Source organism: Vulpes lagopus, chromosome 7, assembly GCF_018345385.1.
Source record: "Vulpes lagopus strain Blue_001 chromosome 7, ASM1834538v1, whole genome shotgun sequence".
NCBI lineage: Eukaryota > Metazoa > Chordata > Mammalia > Carnivora > Canidae > Vulpes > Vulpes lagopus.
In genome coordinates this window covers 80,816,728-80,837,221 of record NC_054830.1, presented here as the reverse complement: position 1 = coordinate 80,837,221, position 20,494 = coordinate 80,816,728, and the positions used below count along the sequence as shown (strand labels likewise).

The following is a 20,494-nucleotide window of genomic DNA, read 5'->3' as shown; positions in this document are numbered from 1 at the left end:
CTCCTGGGATATGTCATCTATGCATCAACAGTAGCCATATGACAACAACTAAGCAAGGACTACCAAGACAAAATCTTGGGGATGAATGAAAATTTGTAATTCCTCTAGATTTAATTCTGTGCACATAGTTCCTTACCTGATGCTTATCTGGCACATGTCTAGATTTAAAGTAAAATCCATTATGCAAGATTTCCAAAAAAAAAAACACAAAATAAAATAAATAAATCTTAAAAAAAAGATAATAAGAAACTGCCAAACTTCTTGTCCAAGGGTTTAAAAAAATGTCTAGAGATTGTATTAAGTACTTTCCATATCCAGAATACTGTGCTAGATACTATGTGAGTTAAACAAAAAGAAAATTGTCCCTGCCCTCAAATAGCTTATAATGTAAATGGCTAAATAAGACATATAAACATATGCAATAATTAGAAAAAATGCACAAAAATTTGGTGATGTTGAAGCACAAACCAGGCAGCCCCTAGTTAATCAGTGAGATAGGTTCCAAACATTCATTTGTAAATCAGTTCATCAGAACTCACGATTTGTTTTCCCGTAGAAACAATGTGGCAAATGGTAGGTAAGTATAATTATGACCTAAATTCTGGTTTCTAAAAGTTGGAGAAGAGGGGCACCTGGGTGGCTCAGTTGGTTAGGTGTTTGGCTCAGGTCATGATCCCGGAGACCCGGGATCAAGCCCCACATTGAGCTCCCTGCTTAGTGAGAGAATCTGCTTCTCCCTCTTCTTCTGCTCTCTCTCTCTCAAATAAATAAATAAAATCTTTTTTTAAAAAATAGTTGAATAAAAGAAGGATGTTTCCTCCTCTTTTTCATGAGCAAAAATTTGAAATAGGTAAAAGAAATCTTTGATCTCCTTTTTCTGTTTTCAACATTCCCTTTCACATACGCACACCCAGACATGTTTTTGCATCCTTCTTCCCAAGTTTCTTAAACTCTGCTCTGTGACATTCCAATCTTAAAAGTACCTTAAATGACTATCTTATTAATTTAATATTGATTAAGCACGTACTATGTGCCAAGCACTATATTAGGTGCTAGAATAGAAATGTGAATAATAAGGCAACTGTTTCTCTAGATAAACATGTAGACATGGAAACAAATACTTAAATAATTATGGTACAATATGGAAAATGATGTAATAGAAATATGTATGGGAATGCTATGGGAGACTAGAAAAGGAATGGGTTGGTTCTACGTGGAACCTTGGGGGTTTACAGAAAAAGTAATAAACTGGTATTTGAGAAAAGAGTAGAATTCACCAAGTATAAAATAACAAAACAATATTGTAAACAGGAAAATCAGCATGTAGGAAGGTCTGGTATTTTTTAAAAGCTTGATCTGGTCATAGAACAAGTGAATAGCCTAGGCTAAAGTGTTAGAGGGCCTTAAATGCCAGGCCAGGCAGTTTGGATTTTATCCTAAAAGCAGCAAAGATCTTTCTAAGGAAAGAAATAATATGACTAAATGTTTGAGTTTAGATAAATTGCTATGTTGGTTAGTATAGCAAAGGAAGGGAGGGATCAAGATTCAATGCATAAGGTCTAGTAGTCAATAATGCAGGCTAGAGCCCACCTGCCTCCCCTAAATTAAAAAATCATGTTGCTCAATGCAGCTGTCTCTTAGAAGCAACCTGAACAAACACACATTAAGCATGAATGATGATAAGAAGGAGGCCCCTTTAAAATCTTAACTGTTTTAAAATTAAGATGCTTGTTAACCATAAAAAATCTATAATGTACCTTATTTGGAACAGATGAGGAATCTGACAAAGACAATAGGGAAAATTCAGATAAAGTGAAGAGGATGCTTTTGAGGGTGGGAGGGAGGGAGAAGCTACCCCACAGGCAGATTAGGTCAGCCAGGAAATTTATCAGAAGGTCAGCTTCCATAGCTGTTTCTGATTTTCACAGATCCTTCTCTTCTTCTGAAACAAAGAAGTTTCTAAGTGTTTCAAGTTTCCCTCTCTTCCTCACCAGTGGATTAACATGACAGCCACAGTAATCCTCTAATTAGACCTAGGCAGCCTTTTATTAGTTAATTCTTTTTTTTTTTTTTTAATTTTATTTATTTATGATAGGCACACAGTGAGAGAGAGAAGCAGAGACATAGGCAGAGGGAGAAGCAGGCTCCATGCACCGGGAGCCCGACGTGGGATTCGATCCCGGGTCTCCAGGATCGCGCCCCGGGCCAAAGGCAGGCGCCAAACCGCTGCGCCACCCAGGGATCCCTTTATTAGTTAATTCTTAATTCTATCAGGCCTTGTATTACTGTAGAAATTCAAAATATTTTACTTTTCCTGGGTATGTTTTGAAAGAAGAAAGAATGAAAGGAGGCTTATGCCCCAGCAAAAGTAATCAGGTATGCCTCTGGTAGGAAAGCCCTGAATAATGATCAAAATCAGAATTATATTGGGTTGGCTGGTGGGAAGGATCCTTCAAAATCCATGGTAGGTTCCCAAGGAAGATATTCTGATTTTCAGATGCTCACCCTGACCTATCACAGGACTATTAAGAAGGAAACCAGGATGATGTATTTGATCTGTTGTAATGCAGGACCCCTCTTTTCTTGCTTGCTTTATAGTGTTGAGATAATAAGATTGGGCAACAGTTGCTATATCAACTGGGATCGGAAGATGTTTTATGCACCAAAGAACACACCAGCACGGGCTCGCACCACCACTCTTAATGAAGAGCTCGGCCAGGTCAAATACGTGTTCTCTGACAAAACAGGAACCCTGACTCAGAACATCATGGTTTTCAATAAGTGTTCTATTAATGGGATATTCTACGGTATGCATGTCTTCCTGATTTCCCTGAGTCCTGGGGAAATTCTACTTTGCAAATTGTTTTCAGGACTAATCTACCTCTAAATCTATATGCTTCTGAAATTCACATTTACCTCTTATTCTCACAACCTTCTCTATTCACTAGGCAAAGATCCCCTACTCTATTCAGTTGCTTACCAAAAAGTATTTATTTAACACCTTATAGAAGTAATCCATTATGTTGGACATTAGAAATACCAAGATGTACAAGACTTAATCTCTGTCCTCAAAGAAATTCCTGATGTCTTGAGAGTATCAGTTCACTCGCTTATTAAATCAGACAGAGAAACCAGCATATTGTTGAAGCTGCTAATCTCCTGGTTCCCCTTTAGACCAATAATCAGTCTTGAGAGAAGCCATCAAAGGATAGTCATTTTGGTCAGTGTCTCTGATGACCAATTCCATATTCATTTCATGCCTTAAGCATAAATTTATTTTTGTGACAATGTTAAGTCTTCTAGTATGTGAACATTCATGCCCAGTGCACTAACTAGCTGAGGAGGGTGATTACCTCTAAAAAGCACATGGGACATTCTTCTGGGGTGATGAAAAAGCTTTGAAACTAGAGAGATGTGTAGTTACATATTGTGGATGCACTAGCTGCCTCTGAATTGTACCCTTTAAAATGGCTAATTATATGTTATGTGTATTTTACCTCAATTAAAAAAATACTTAAAAATTTAAGGTTAAAAAAAGATAGAGCACTCTACTATTTCCTGTTATCCCTGCCAAACAAGTTTTCATATGTATAAAGTCTGAAAGCCTATTTTTAGATGAGTTGATTTGAGTGAGGAACTTAATTCCTTGGCTCATTGTAAGATGTGACAATATACTGGATAAAGTTGAAAGGGCCATGAGTGTTTCTGTGGTTGACATCAGACTGTCTTCCACCACCATTCTGTCTATATTATCTCCTAGCCAAGAATTCCAAACATTCTTGCACTATTTTCATATCTCTTCTAGGTAACTTTTCTGATTGGAAGTCTTCCTGAGGTAGAAGGTCTTTCCAAGATCTAGCAATAACTTCCAACCTAACCTCACTTGCACTTAAGATAGAAGAATTGAAAAAAAAAAAAAAAAGATAGAAGAATTGGGGCCCAAGCAAATGACCTTTTCTTACCATTGGCTTGGGGAGTAGATCATATCAGGGCACAGAGGACTAGGTGGCCTGAGGGTATTCGAAGTAGCTTGACTGGAAGTCTAGGATGATAGAATCAGAAGAAATAAGCTGTTTCCTAGGTTTATTCCTCTCAAAAAATTGAAAACAGGGATTCAAGCAGATAGATCTATGCTGACATTCATTGCAGCATTTTTCACAATAGCCCAAAGGTAAAAACAACCATGTTTCCAACATCAGTTGAATGGATAAACAAATTGCAGTATATCCATGCAAAGGAATATTATTCAGTCATAAAAAGTAATGAAGTTCTGAGACATGCTCCAACATGAATAATTCTTGAAGACTTTATGTTAAGTGAAATAAACCAAACACAAAAGGAAATATTGTATGATTCTACTTACATGAAATATCTAGAATAGACAAATTCACAGAGACAAAAAGTAGAGTTCACCAAGGACTGGGAGGAATTGGAGACTTTCTGTTTAGGATGCTAAACAAAGTTTGGAAATATGTAATGGTGATTGTTGCACATTGTGAATGTAATTAATGCCACTGAATTGTACACTATAAAAGGATTAAAATTTTATGTTATATGTATTTTACCACACAACAAAATTTAAACCTTTCTCTAAAACCCTTGCCAAGTCCCTGTTCTATTTCCTTACCAACAGGTGGTGTCTATAAGAATGAACAGAATGTGGATGTCTCTGATGTGAGTGATTAAAGCTCCCTGCAAGGGGGATCCCTGGGTGGCTTAGGGGTTTGGCACCTGCCTTTAGCCCAGGCATGATCCTGGAGTCCCAGGATCAAGTCCCACATCGGGCTCCTTGCATGGAGCCTGCTTCTCCCTCTGCCTGTGTCTCTGCCTGCCTCTCTCTCTCTCTCTCTCTCTCTGTCTCTCATGAATAAATGAATAAAATCTTAAAAAAAAAAAAAAAAAGCTCCCTGTGAAATGCATGTGGTTGCTGAGGCCATGCTGCATAGCAGCATCTTTGACACAAATTGGGAGTCCCTTGGCTCCTGAAATAGTAAAGTTTTTATTGACCCCAAAATATCAGAAAGCATTATATTAAGTGGCCTATGTCTATTTGAGGGTATTTGGATTCATGTTTTAAAATGAAAACAATGGGGCAGCCCCGGTGGTGCGGTGGTTTAGCGCCGCCTGCAGCCCAGACTGTGATCCTGGGGACCCAGGATCAAGTCCCACATCAGGCTCCTTGCATGAAGCCTGCTTCTCCCTCTGCCTGTGTCTCAGCCTCTCTCTCTCTGTGTCTCTCATGAATAAATAAATAAAATCTTTTAAAAAAATAAAAAGAAAAAGAAAAGAAAATAAAAGAAAATAATGTTCTTGGTTTTTTCTGTTTAAAGGATAAAATCTTTGCTCAGTAAGTCCAAACAATACAGAAATGTATGAAGAAAAAGTTTAAATTACTCAACCCCTTGTAGAAAACCAATGTAAAATTTGGGAATATATTCTTTCAGATAGTTTCCATGTGTATATATGCATACACGTATACATAGAGATCTGATGATAGATATATGGAGGATGGGAGAGAGGTGGGAAGAAAGAAAATAGGAGGGAAAAAAAGAAAAGGAAGGAAGAGGAAACATTATAGCATGTTTTCAGCCTCCTTTTTATTTACTGGTTATATATTGTAGTCTTCTTTCCATGTCCGTAAATTTAGGTCTATAAAAAAAATTTAGGTCTGTAACATCATTTTGAAAGAGTGGCATATCTAGTTGTGTTGGTGTACCTTAATTTATTTAACTAATCCCCTATTTTTGTTCCATTTTCTTTTGCTAACATAAATACCATTTGTGGAAAGAGCCCTGGTACATACATTTTTTGTCTCTTCTTCTGATAATTGTTTCCTTAGAATAAAGTCCTAGAAGTGACGTTTACTTGTGAAAGGGTAGCTGCATTTTTAATGCACTTAATATTGCCATATTGCTCTCTAGATAGATTACATAAATTTATAATCCCACCAAAAATATATGAGAATTCTTTTTTTCCCCACATCCTTATCAGTACTGGATATTAATAATCCTTTAATCTTTAGAAATTTAATTGGTGCAAAATGGCATCTCATGTAACTTACCTTTCTTTGATCACTAATCAGGTTGAATCATTTTTTTGTGTTTATTTTCCTTCCTCTACCCACTTTATTTCCTATTTATAGTTATTTTGTGAGTCACCTGTTCATATTCTTTGCCCTTTTTTCTTATTTGAAAGTACTCTGTATATAGTAAAAATAATAGCTCTTCTTTTGGCACATACATTACAGTTACTTTCCCCATTTTTGTCTTTTGGTTTTTGTTTATATATTTTTTTTCTGTGTAGAAGTTTCTAATATATGTGATCGAGTCTGTCCGTCTTTTTAGGATTTGTGCTTTTAAGGATTTATAGCTTTAGGATTTGTGACATATTCAATAGTCCTAACCCACACAATTATAAAAATATCTTCCTATTCATTATTTTCTATTTCTAACTAGTTCATTTTGACTATTTTCTGCAGTATTGGATCTCAGCTTTTGCTTATGGATTTGATTTTAACATCCCTTCATAGGGCTTTCTCTGTTACCTTCATGGTACTCCTCACTCTATCCCTTTCCTTCTAGAACCAATTCTATACCCTCAGTCACTTGACTTATGTACCAAATAGCTAACTCCAGCTCCCAACTACTGCCTCATCCATATCTATCCAAAGAGATTGGAAAGGGGAAAGAAAATCCTTTTTTTGTTTTGTTTTGTTTTGCCTTCAGTCTTCTTCCAGCCACTCTGATAATGACCTTGGTAATATAAACAAAGTTATAGTTTGTAGAGAATAAGTAGTTATTCTGGAGTTTCTTTCCACTACCTCTTCTTTCCACTACTGACTAACCATAACATGTTTTCCATTGGATCAGTGGAATCTTTGTTCTCTTATAAACAAGCTTACCTATAGACTTAGCTCTTCATAAAAAAAATGCTTTTTTCTCCCTGCCTTGATTCAAACATGAATTTCCCTGAGAACATCCCTTTTCCTCCATCTCTCCTATTCTACATACCAAAAGCCTAAAAATACTGCCTTCATTATCCTGTACCACTTTTAAACCATTACTTTTTCTTCCTCATATAGTCTTTCCTCCTGTGATGCTCATGACTTCTGCCAATACTCCTCTTTCATTCTTCTTGTCGTTGACATGTACACAGCCTCTGGCTTCTTCACCTCATTCACTGAGGACTTTGAAACTTGGCTCCTATTCTCCCTCTCCACTCAATCCCTACTATTATCTTAGGTAGTATTGGCTTCTTTTATGCAAGATCTATCACCATGGATGATTTCAGATGTCTGAAAAAATGTCTTTCAGGTGATCTCTTGTACTCAAAAAACCTTAATCTCCCATTACCAGAATGGTACTCCCTTGTCATGATCTCTGATCACACACTTTATTTGTCCATCCCTATTGGTACTTGACTCCTGCTATGCCTGCTTTCTTATCTTAGGAAGATTTACAAACCCTCAACTCTCTTTTTCTCCAGTCTGTCAATCCTTCATGACTTGACTTCCTTTCCTTTCTTGCCCCCTGTCCGTACCAAGCTCATAAACATTCTCAATACCTTACTACTCCTTGTTCTCTTTAATCACCAAGCAAATCTCATCTTTTAAGTAACCAAACCTCTGTTCCTAATCTCAGAGTACCAAGCAGTTTTTGGAGGTCAGAGACTCATTAAAAACTCGGAGACTCCAACAACTTCTAGGCTTCCAGTGCCACTTGGATGATTTTTTACTAATTTGTGATCAGCTTCATACTTAATTCTGCACATTAACTATTAAAGAATTCACCACTCTCAGGCCTTCTACCATGCCCCCGTCTACCCTCAATATGCAGCAGATGATAGTCTTCAACTTTACTGAGAAAAATTCCAACTATCATCTAAATACCCTTTTCCATTCATAAATAGCCTACGTTTACATCCCCAGAAAGGGTATCACTTTTTCTTTCAATACTCATCTCTGTATTCTAGATTCCATCCCTTCCTACTTCTGCAGGAACCTCCTATGTTCTCCTTCTTAATACCTGAAACTTATCTTCCTATGTGGTTTTTTCACCTCAGTTCAAGTTTTCCCTTTCTTTAAAAAATACTTAGCACATCCATAAAATGGAATATTATTCAGCAGTAAAAAGAAATGAACTATCAAGCCACACACAGACACAAAAGGAAGAACTTTAAATGCATATTGCTAGGGATGCCTGGGTGGCTCAGTGGTTGAGTATCTGCCTTTGATTCAGGTTGTGATCCTGGGGTACTGAGATTGAGTCCCACATCACGCTCCCTGCCGAAAGCCTGCTTCTCTCCCTCTGCCTATGTCTCTGCCTCTCTCTGTGTGTCTCTCATGAATAAATAAACAAAATCTTTTAAAATATGCATATTGTTAAATGAAAGAAGCCAAACTGAAAAGGCTATATATACTGCATGATTCCAACTATATGACATTCTGGAAAGGGTAAAACAGTAAAGACAGTAAAAAGATCAGTGGTTGCCAGGGGTTTAGGGAGAGGTGGAGAGAGAGATGAAGCATTGGTGCACAGGAGATTTTTAGGGCAGTGAAACTATTCTGTGTGATATTGTCATGGTGGATTCATTACAATATGCATGTTTCAAAACCCATAGAATTATACAATTCAGAATAAATTCTAATGTAAACTATAGACTTTAGTTCATACTAATGTATCAATATTGGTTCCTCAATTGTAACAAATGTGCTACACTAATGTGGGATATTGGAGTAGAAAGGAGAGAGAGAGTATAACGAACTCCATGTACTTCTCAATTTTTCTATAACCTAAGACTATTTTTAAAAAGATTTAATTTAGAGGTGCCTGGGTGGCTCAGTGGTTGAGCATCTGCCTTCAGCTCAGGATGCGATCCCAGGATCAAATCCTGCGTTGGGCTCTCTGCAGGGTGCCTGCTTGTCCCTCTGCTTGTGTCTTTGCCTCTCTGTGTCTCTCATGAATAAATAAATAAAATCTTTAAAAATAAATAAATAAATAAAAATAAAAAGACTATTAATTTAAAATAAAATAGTTAAAATAATCCTTAGTCCATTAGCCAGAGGCAACCAGTAATAATAATTTTTATATTTTACTTTATTCATATATTTTTAAAAGCACTTAGAGCGATTCCTGCATTACCCTCTGGCCATTACCTGTCTCCATCAGTCCAAAATACTTACTGAGCATCAACCATATGTCAGACTTTGAGTAAATATTAATGGTTGGAGAAAAACAAAAGAGACTTGTTCCCTACCTTCAAAGACTTGGCTGACTCAAGGAGGAGCCATATAAGTAAACAGGCAATTACAGAGATCTCTAACTCCTCACCTTTCTTTCATTCTTCAACCTACATACACTCTGTAATCAGACTCTGTCCTGTCATATCCACTGAAACTATCCTAGCCAAGGTCACTAATGACTACCTTGCTCTTATGTCCTTACCCAACTTCTCTGCAGATTTTAACACTTAAACTCCACTTTTTCTTAAAGTTTTCTTGTCCATTGGCTTCTGTTAAATAACGCTTGTTTTTTTTCTTCCTATTTGATTGCTTTTTCCTATCAGCTTGGCCATAGGTACTGGTGTTCTTCAAGCCTCTCTTATTGAACCTCTTCCCCATCTGTATAATTCCCCTGAATAATCTCATGTATTTACATGGCTTTAACTACCACCTACTTACTAATGACCTCCAAATCCATCTATCCAAGGAATCCTTTGTAGCTCCCTCCCACCCGCAGCCAAAACTAAAAATATTTTATAAAAACTGTCTATAGCTATGTCACAGCACCTCAAGGAGTTTCCTCAGTTGCCACCTCTACCCTCCATTCTGAATCCCCTTCCTCTCACCTGATATCTCAGTTTCCATCCTTTTGTCTGGTACCTAGATTTGCCTTTCAACCTTAACTGGATGTTTGATTTCAGTTTCAGAATTATGCATAAATGCTGCCTCTCAGATTGTGCTATACTGCAGCTCCAAGCCCACCCTGCCTCACTCCTGTATCCAGCCAAGTCCAATGTTCTCAAACATTACTTGTCTGGAAGGGGAGATTAGAAACCAGCTCAAACATCTTACCTAAGCTTCAAAACTATATACGTCTACTTTCATTGCTATCTGTAAGTCCTTCAAGTATCTCCAATTCAGCCTGTCAAAAACTTCTTCCTGATAGGTATCCTATCTCAGTGAATAGTGTTATCATCTATCCAGGGGCCCAATTAGAAATAAAAAATTTTTCTTAACTCTTTGCCTCTGTCACCCCTCATACCATGTTGTATCAATTCTACCTTCCTATATTTTCAAATCATCCCCTTAATTTAGTATTTATTGTTACTGCATCATTTCTCTTGTGAATTACTGAATGGCCTCCTAACTGGTCTCCCTGCTTCTCATCTTGCTAGTTCCAATATATTCTCCATGCTGCTACCAGAGGACTTTCTCTGACACAAATCAATTATGTCACTTCCAGCAGAAAATTGCTATGACTAGGGACTGCATGTAAATGGCAATGCAGGATCTACCTCATGCCTACCTCTCCAACTTTTCTCTCATCACTCACCAGCTTCAGTTTCAAAGAACATGCCAGTTTAAGAGCCCAATTCTAGAAAAGCCTCAGGAGATGCTATGTAATGAATTATCTTAAATTACTGAACTCACAAACTTCCAGAGCTCACAATTCTGTGATTGGTCAGGTCTGGGGCTTGGCTCTGAACCTGACCATACTTGATCACTGCTATGACAAAACTCCTTCTAGGCGGGATATAGAAAAGAGCCAATATAGCTTAATACAAACTCCCTTTTCCCAACATAGCATGAATGAGGACAGTTCTGACTGTACTTGACATATTGGGGCCCAACACAGGTAGCACCACAACTACAAAGAACTGGAAAAATATCCTTGAGAGTTCTGGTATGGATTGGAGAAGTCTGTTACTAACATGACACTCCAGGATGGAGACAATAGTGTTTCAGGGCCAAATTGAGTCAGAAAAAATATTTACCCAAGGCGCCTAAAAGCCTAGCTGAAATGGAGAATGAGAGTCTGTATCTAAAGGAGCCAGGAAAATGTTAGTGAATATTAGGTCCAAAGATTGAGACAAGGGCAATGACCATGAGGGTTAGAAGCAATAAGGAACCAGGTATGCTGATGGGTTAAGTAAAATGATACAACCTTACCTCTATCATACAGTATTCCTCTCTAACCCTGCGTGGAGTTAAAAAGAAGTAGTGCAACACAGTGATATCACTGTACTTAAAATTCTGTTCCCTTTTCAGCACCCAAAATCAGGGCAGCTAGAGAAAAAACTTTTTCCAGACCCCATTTACTATTATGGAGCAATTACCTACCCTTATATCCTCAGGTTTGATTATCATGGATTTGGGACTTGGAAGAGTAGAACCTAAAGATGGCCACTGATCATTCCAGGTAGCTGGGGAAGAAAGTGAACCAGAAAGGTCTGCCAAGCAGTGCTCAGTTTGTCTTCTGTGGGATGGATCTTTTCTGGCCCAAGTGAATGGATGGTCCAGGTCAGAGCTACAAAGGCCTTAGAAACCAGCACAGAATTTCCTCCATTTATCTTGATTTTCTCTTCCCATCCTCCTCCTAAGAGTTCAGAGTTCTCATTATATTACAGAAGTTGTCCCCACATCGGTCTTCTGTAAAGTGTCAGACTGCCACTGAGAAGTTTGTTCTGGCTTTTATGTTCCAGGAAAGGGAAAAGGTCGACTTCTCCTACAACAAACTGGCTGATCCTAAGTTTTCATTTTATGACAAGACTTTGGTGGAAGCAGTGAAAACAGGAGACCGCTGGGTGCACCTGTTTTTCCTCTCACTCTCATTGTGCCATACTGTGATGTCGGAAGAAAAAGTGGAAGGTGAGGAGGGGTCTAAGGCCTCACTGACTGAGCATATGTCATAGAATCTAGGATGGCTAAAGGGGGCTTGGTTTGATATCATTTGTAATGACTTAGTCTAAGAGCTTTCTAATAGGGAACATTGTCTAGCAATGAAACGGATAGGCAAGTAGTGAGTTTATAGTCACTAGAAATATTCATGTAGAAGACAACCTCTTATTCTTAAAGAAGATTCAGTCATTGGATAGGAGTCAAACTTGATACTACCTAGAGAGCTTCTGCTCTTGAGATTCAGCAGTGTTCTATCACAGAGCCTATCTGAATTGTCCCCAAGATCAGCCCCATTTTCTCTGAAAGACTTCCTAAAGGATGAGTTCAGTTGTCCTCTTCTTGCTTCACAATTTTACAGTATCCCCACATATCCTAGTTTCTAGTTTCTTTAGTAATCAATATGACTATGACATCCATGAATTTACTCAAACCTCTTTTAGAAATAATGAATGGGAAATGACTGATTAGAAATTAAGGCTTTTGGGGCACTTGGGTGGCTCAGTCAGTTGAGCATCTGACTCTTGGTCTTGATTCCGGTCTTGATCTCAGGGTCATGGATACAGGCCCCAGGTTGAGCTCTGCACTGGATATGGAATCTACTTTAAAAAAAAAATTGGGGACCCCTGGGTGGTGCCGCGGTTTAGCGCCTGCCTTTGGCCCAGGGCGCGATCCTGGAGACCCGGGATCAAATCCCACGTCGGGTTCCCGGTGCATGGAGCCCGCTTCTCCCTCTGCCTATGTCTCTGCCTCTCTCTCTCTCTCTCTGTGTGACTATCATAAATAAATAAAAATTTTAAAAAATTAGGAAGACGTGTGTGTGTGTGTATGTGTGTGTAACAAATAAGAATTTAGGCAACCAAATAAATTATATCCTTTAAAGTCAATATACCTTTAATATAATACTACCCTTAGTAATACCTTATATTTGTATATAACTTTAGAGTTTTACAAATTGATTGCATTTATGTTATATCCCACAATCTTCATAACAGCCCTCTTAAGTAAACAGAACAAGAAAAATGACCTCAGTAGTATAGAGAAGGACACTGAAGCTAAAAGAGATTAAATGACTTGCCTAAAATCCTATAGTTAAGAAGGCAGAGATAAGAAGCCAAATCTCATGTCTCTTGACACCATGAGATCCCACCCCACCACAGGTGTCTCTGGACCTGACGGTCTAACAAGTTGCTATTATTTGAATTATATTTGGAATTGTCCTTGTTTATTGCCTTAAGCGACAAGGTAGGAAACAAGTAAATAGTCTCATTATCCCATAGATACATCTTATGTCTGACCTAAATTATATGTCCCATGTGCCTTATTCACAATTATAAGACTATAATGATACATAACTGTTTTTAAAACTCAAATTAACCTTCAGAAGAGAAATGATCCAAAATATACCTCAGGTTGTGGTGATATTTTAAAAGATGGGTTATGCATTTTTCGGTGCTACGTTGTTTGCATTGATCAGTGCAGTTTTTCTTTTATTTTTATTTTTAAAGATTTTATTTATTTATTCATGATAGACAAAGAGAGAGAGAGGCAGAGACACAGGCAGAGGGAGAAGCAGGCTCCATGCCGGGAGCCCAACGCGAGACTCGATCCCGGAACTCCAGGATTGCACCCTGGGCCAAAGGCAGGCGCTAAACCACTGAGCCACCCAGGGATCCCCACAGTGCAGTTTTTCATTCCATTCTCTTTATGACCAAAATAATTTTTTTGACCAAAATAATTTAAAGCAGTTATTAGAATACAGTGGTTTGTGAGAGAAAAAAGTAGTATATGTCACAACTGAGGATTGAATTCAAGGATTTTTGTTGTTAATTTTCTGAAATGTTTCTTCACAATCTAGGAAAGTATTTTTTCAACTATGGACACTGAAAACTATGAGTTAAAAATCACCTTATAAATGGCAAAATGGGAAAGAATAAATTTTAATTTACTCTGCTGTAAAAAAAATTAAAGAAGAGTTACAGAAATACCTTGAATAACATAAGATTGAAAGACTCATTCTTTTTTTTTTAATAATAAATTTATTTTTTATTGGTGTTCAATTTGCCAACATACAGAATAACACCCAGTGCTCATCCCATCAAGTTGAAAGACTGATTCAACAGAGTGAGTCATTTAGCTTCCCAGGGTAAGAGTTTCAAAGGTGAAAATAGTCATTTATTTTTTAAATTCTATTTAAATTCAGGTAATTAACATATAATGTATTATTGGTTTCAGACGTAGAGGTCAGTGATTCATCAATCTTATATAATACCCAGTACTCATTACATCACATGCCCTCCTTAATGTCCATCACCCAGTTATGCCATCCCATCCTGCTCCACTACAGCTTTTTCCTATGACTAAGAGTCTCATGGTTTGTCTCCCTCTCAGATTTCATCTTGTTTTATTTTTTCCTCGCTTCCCCTAGATCCTCTGTTTTGTTTCTTAAGTTCCACATATGAGTGAGATCATATGATAATTGTATTTCTCTGATTGATTTATTTTGCTTAGCTTAATATCCTCTAGTTCCAAACATATTGTTGCAAATAGCAACATTTCTTCTTTCTTTCTTTCTTTCTTTCTTTCTTTCTTTCTTTCTTTCTTTCTTTCTTTTATGGCTGAGTCCATTATATATATATATACCACATCTTCTTTATCCATTCATCTGTTGGTGGACATCTGGGCTTTTGCCGTAGTTTGGCTATTGTGGACATTGCTGCTATAAACATTGGGGTGCAGGTGCCCCTTCAGATCACTGTATTTGTATCTTTGGCATAAATACCCAGTAGTGCAATTGCTGGGTCATAGGGTAGCGCTGCTTTCAACTTTTTGAGGAACTTCCGTACTGTTTTCCAGAGTGGCTGCTCTAGCTTGCATTCAAACCAACAGTGTAAGAGGGTTCCCCTTTCTCCACATCTTCATCAATACCTGTTTTTTCCTCATTTTAGTCATTCTGACTAGTGTGAAATGGTATTTCATTGTGGTTTTCATTTGTATTTCCTTGATTCTGAGTGATGTGGAGTAGTTTTTCATGTGTCTGTTGGCCATTTATTTGTATGTCTTTGGAGAAATGTCTGTGCATGTCTTCTGCCCATTTCTTGACTGGATTTTTTGTTCTTTGGGTGCTGAGTTTGATAAGTTCTTTATAGATTTTGGATACTAGCCCTTTATCTGATATGTCATTTGCAGATATCTTCTCCCATCCTGTAGGTTGCCTTTTGGTTTTGTCAACTGTTTCCTTTGCTGTGCAAAAGCTTTTTATCTTGATGAAGTTCCAATAGTTCATTCTTGTTTTTGTTCCCTTGCCTTTGGAGACATGCCTAGTACTATGTTGCTGCAGCCAAGGTCATAAAGGTTGCTGCCTGTGTTCTCCTCTAGGATTTTGATGAATTCCTGTTTCACATTTAGGTTTGTCATCCCTTTTGAATTTATTTTTGTGTACTGTGAAAGAAAATGGTCCAGTTTCATCCTTCTGCACTTGGCTATCTAATTTTCCCAACGCCATTTGTTGAAGGGACTTTTTCCCATTGGATAGTCTTTTCTGCTTTGTCAAAGGTTAGTTGACTACAGAGTTGAGGGTCCATTTCCGGGTTCTCTATTCTGTTCCATTGATCTATGTGTCTGTTTTTGTGCCACTACCATACTGTCTTGATGATTATAGCTTTGTAATACAGCTTGAAGGCCAGAATGCTGATGCCACCAGTTTTGGTTTTCTTTTTCAATATTCCTTTGACTATTTGGGATCTTTCTCTGGTTCCATACAAATTTTAGAATTATTTGTTCCAACTGTATGAAATAAATGGATGGAATTTTGATAGGGATTGCATTGAATGCATTGATTGCTTTAGGTAGCATAGACATTTTAACAATGTTTGTTCTTCCAATCCATGAGCATAGAATGTTTTTCTATTTCTTTTTGTTTTCCTTAATTTCTTTCTTGAGTGTTCTATAGTTTTCTGAGTACAGGTTCTTTACCTCTTTGGTTAGGTTTATTCCTAGGTATCTTATGGGTTTTGGTGCAATTGTATTTGGGATTGACTCCGTAATTTCTTTCTTCTGTCTCATTGTCAGTGTATTGAAATGCAACTGATTTCTGTGCGTTGATTTTATATCCTGTGACTTTGCTGAACCTTACATGAGTTCTAGCAATTTTGGGGGTGGAGTCTTTTGGTTTTTCCATATAGAGTATTACATCATCTGCAGAGAGTGAAAGTTTCATGTCTTCTTTGCTAATTCAAATGCTTTTTATTTCTTTTGTCTGATTGCTGAGGCTAGGACTTCTAGTACTATGTTGAACAGTGGTGGTGGTAGTGGACATCCCTGCCATGTTCCTGATCTTAGGGGAAATGCTCTCAGTTTTTCCCCATTGATAATGATATTTGCTGTGGGTTTTTTTTTATAGATGGCTTTTATGATATTGAGGTATGTTCCTTCTATGAAGAGCTTTACTGAGGAAAAGATGCTGTACTTTATCATATGCTTATTCTGCATCAGTTGAGGGGATCACATTGTTCTTGTCCTTTCTTTTATTAATGTAGTGTATCCCATTGATTGATTTGCAGATATTGAGTCATGCTTGCAGCCCAGGAATAAATCCTACTTGGTCATGGTGAAAATCCTTTTAATGAACTGTTGGATCATGTTGGCTAGTATTTTGGTGAGAATTTTTGCATACATGTTCATCAGGGATACTGGTCTGTAATTCTCCTTTTTTGTGGGGTCTTTGGTTTTGGGATCAAGATAATGCTGGCTGTATAGAATGAGTTTAGAAGTTTTCCTCCATTTCTATTTTTTTTAAACAGCTTCAGAAGAATAGGTATTAATTCTTTAAATGTTTGGTAGAATTCCGCTTGGGTAGAATTCCCTTTTGGTAGAATTCCAAGATGGGAAGTCATCTGACCCTGGACTCTTGTTGGAAGACTCTTAATTACTGCTTCAATTTCCTTTCTGGTTAGAGGTCTGCTCAGGTTTTCTATTTCTTCCTGTTTCAGTTTTGGTGGTTATACATCTCTAGGATTGCATCCATTCCTTTTAGAATGCCTAATTTGTTGGCATATAGTAACTCATATTATGCTTTTATAATTGTTTGTACTTCTTCATTGTCGGTTGTGATCTCCCGTCTTTCATTCATGATTTTATTTATTTGGGTCATTTGGGTCCTTTCTCTTTTCTTTTTGATAAGTTTGGCCAGGGGTTTATCAATTTTATTAATTCATTCAATTCATTCAAAGAACCACCTCTTAGTTTCATTGATCTATTCTACTGTTCTTTTGGTTTCTATTTCATTGATTTCTGCTCTAAAATCTTTATTAATTCTCTTCTGCTGGGTTTAGGCTTTATTTGCTGTTCTTTCTCCAGCCCTTTTAGGTATAAGGTTCTTATTTCTTAAGAAAGGCTTGTATTGCTATATACTTCCCTCTTAGGACCACCATTGTTGCATCCCAAAGGTTTTGAACAGTTGTGTTTTCATTTTCATTTGTTTCTGTTAATTTTTTAAATTCTTCTTTAATTTCCTGGTTGACCCTTTCATTCTTTAGTAGGATGTTCTTTGGCCTCCATGTATTTGAGTGCTTTCCGTATTTCCTTTTGTGATTTTCAGTTTCAAACCATTGTGGTATGAAAATATGCAGGGAATGATTCCAATTCTTTGGTACTAGTTGAGACCTGATTTGTGACCCAGTATGTGATCTGTTTTGGAGAATTTTCCATATGCACTCAAGAAGAATGTGTATTCTATTGCTTTAGAATGGAATATTCTGAATATATCTGAGAAGTCCATCTGGTCCAGTGTGTTATTCAAAGCCCTTGTTTCCTTGTTGATCTTCTGCTTAGATTATCTGTCCATTGCAGTGAGTGCAGTGTTAAAGTCCTCAACTATTACAGTATTATTATTGATATGTTTCTTTAACTTTGTTATTAATTGGCTTATATAATTGGCTGTTCCCATGTTAAGGCATAAATATTTACAATTGTTAGATATTCTTGTTGGATAGACCCTTTATGATATAGTGTCCTTCCTCATCTCTTATTATAGTCTTTAGCTTAAAATCTAATTTGTCTGATATAAGGATTGCCACCCCAACTTTCTTTTGATGTCCATTAGCATGATAAATGGTTCTCCACCCCCTCACTTTCAGTCTAAAGATGTCTTTGAGTCTAAAATGAGTCTCTTACAGACAAGCATATCAGTGGGTCTTGCATTTTTATCCAATCTGATACCCTGTGTCTTTTGATTGGGGAATTTAGTGCATTTACATTCAGAGTCACTATTGAAAGATATGAATTTAGTGCCATTATATTACCTGTAAAGTCATTGTTTCTGTATATTGTCTCTGTTCCTTTCTGGTCTGTGTTACTTCAGGACTCTCTCTTCACTTAAAGGATTCCTTTTAATATTTCTTGTAGGGCTGGTTTGGTTATCACACATTCTTTTAGTTTCTGTTTGTTCTGGAAGTTTTTTATTTCTCCTTCTATTTTGAATGACATCCTAGCTGGATAATGTATTGTTGGCTGTGTATTTTTCTCATTTAGCACCCTGAATATATCATACTGGTCCTTTCTGGCCTACCAGCTCTCTATGGATAGGTCAGGTGCCAGTCTACTATTTCTACCCTTGTAGGTTACAGACCTCTTGTCCCTAGCTGCTTTCAGGATTTTCTCTTTGTCTCTGAGATTTGCAAGTTTCACTGTTATATGTTGAGATGTTGACCTATTTTTACTGATTTTGAGGGGGGTTCTCTGTTACTCCCAGATTTGAATGCCTGTTTCCTTCCCCAGATTAGGGAAGTTTTCTGCTATAATTTGCTCCAGTTTTCTTTCTTCCCTCTTCTCTCTTCTCTTCTTCTGGGATCCCAATTATTCTAATATTGTTTCACTTTATGGTATTATCTCTCAAATTCTCCTCTCATTATCCAGTTGTTGCTTATCTCTCTTTTTTCTCAGCTTCTTTATTCTCCATCATTTTCTCTTTTTTGTCACTAATTCTCTCTTCTGCCTAATTTATACTAGCAGTTAGGGCCTCCATTTTTATTGCATTTTATTAATAGCCTTTTTTATTTCAACTTAACTAGATTTTAATTCTTTTATTTCTCCCAAAAGGGATTCTCTAGTGTCATCTATGCTTTTTTTCCAGCCCAGCTAGTATCTTTATAATTGTTATTCTGAATTCTAGTTCTGACATCTTACTTATGTCTATATTGATTAGTTCCCTGGCAGTCAGTACTGCCTCTTGTTCTCTTTTTTTGAGGTGAGTTTCTCCATCTTCTCATTCTTTCCAGAGAAGAATAGATGAATGAGATAACAAAATACTAAAATGGTGATGGGCACTGAGGGGGGCACTTGACAGGATGAGCACTGGGTGTTATGCTATATGTTGGCAAATTGAATTCCAATAAAAAAATGTTTTTAAATACTAAAATGGCAACAATGACCTCAGAGAAATATACACTAAACAACTCAGAAGAGATTTGAAACTGAAAAGAAAATTTTTTTAAACAAAATATAATCAGACAGGTGAACACAATAGAGCAGTTCACTGGATCTTGTGTGTATTTTGGTCCATTTGTTAGAAAACCAGATCCCAAAATTTTAATGAAAGAAAATCTTATATGTCCATAACCTTTATATGTCCATAAAAATTAAATACAATGAAAGGATAGAGTGTAACTGTAAAAGTGAAAATTAAAAGACAAAAAGGGAATATAAACATATAGGTGAACAGAACAGAGCAATATACTATATCCTGAGTGTATTTTGGTCTGTTAGAAGACACTACATCTCAAAATTGTAAAGAAAGAAAACATATATATACAAAAATAAAATTAAATACATTGAAAGGATAAAATGTGACTGTAAAGATGAAAATCTAAAAAGATTTTAACAAAGGGATGCCTGGGTGGCTTAGCAGTTGAGCATCTGCATTCGGCTCAAGGTATGATCCTGGGTCCAGGGATTGAGTCCCCCATGGGGCTCCCTGCAGGGAGCCTGCTTCTCCCTCTGCCTATGTCTCTGCCTGTCTCCCTCTGTGTCTCTCATGAATAAATCTTTTTAAAAAAGACTTTAGGGGGGATCCCTGGGAGGCTCAGTGGTTCAGCACCTGCCTTTGGATCCTGCCCCAGGATCAAGTCCCACGTCGGGCTCCTTGCATGGAGCCTGCTTCTCCCTCTGCCTGTGTCTCTGCCTCTCTCTCTCTCTCTCTCTCTCTCTCTCTCTGTCTATCATGAATAAATAAATAAATAAAATCTTTAAAAAAAAAAAAAAACTCTAGAGATGCCTTGGTGGCTCAGCGGTTGACCAGTCTGCCTTTGGCTCAGGTCATGATCCCGGGATCCTGTGATCAAGTGCCACATCAGGCTCCCCACAGGGAGCCTCCTTCTCCCCTGCCTGTGTCTCTGCCTCTCTGTGACTCTCATGAATAAATAAATAAAATCTAAATATAATAAAATAAAATAAAAAGTTGAACAAAACAGAAAAAAAGGAGAAAAAAAAAGGAAAAAAAGCAAATATGATCAGACAGGTGAAGAGAACAGAGCCATACAATAGATTCTGGTTAAATTTTGGCCTCTTAGAAGAAACTGCATCCCAAAATTGTAAAGAAAA

At 37.2% G+C, this 20,494-nt stretch overlaps 1 protein-coding gene across 1 annotated transcript in view; it reads left to right on the top strand.

Moving 5' to 3' along the window:
* LOC121494480 (phospholipid-transporting ATPase FetA-like) overlaps nucleotides 1-20,494 on the top strand; it is a 124,700-nt gene that overhangs the window by 83,078 nt on the left and 21,128 nt on the right. The window contains exons 14-16 of the mRNA XM_041760969.1: nucleotides 2,599-2,807; nucleotides 4,634-4,674; nucleotides 11,704-11,869. Of these exons, the coding sequence (XP_041616903.1) occupies nucleotides 2,599-2,807; nucleotides 4,634-4,674; nucleotides 11,704-11,869 (416 nt within the window). The remainder of the gene's footprint in view (nucleotides 1-2,598; nucleotides 2,808-4,633; nucleotides 4,675-11,703; nucleotides 11,870-20,494) is intronic.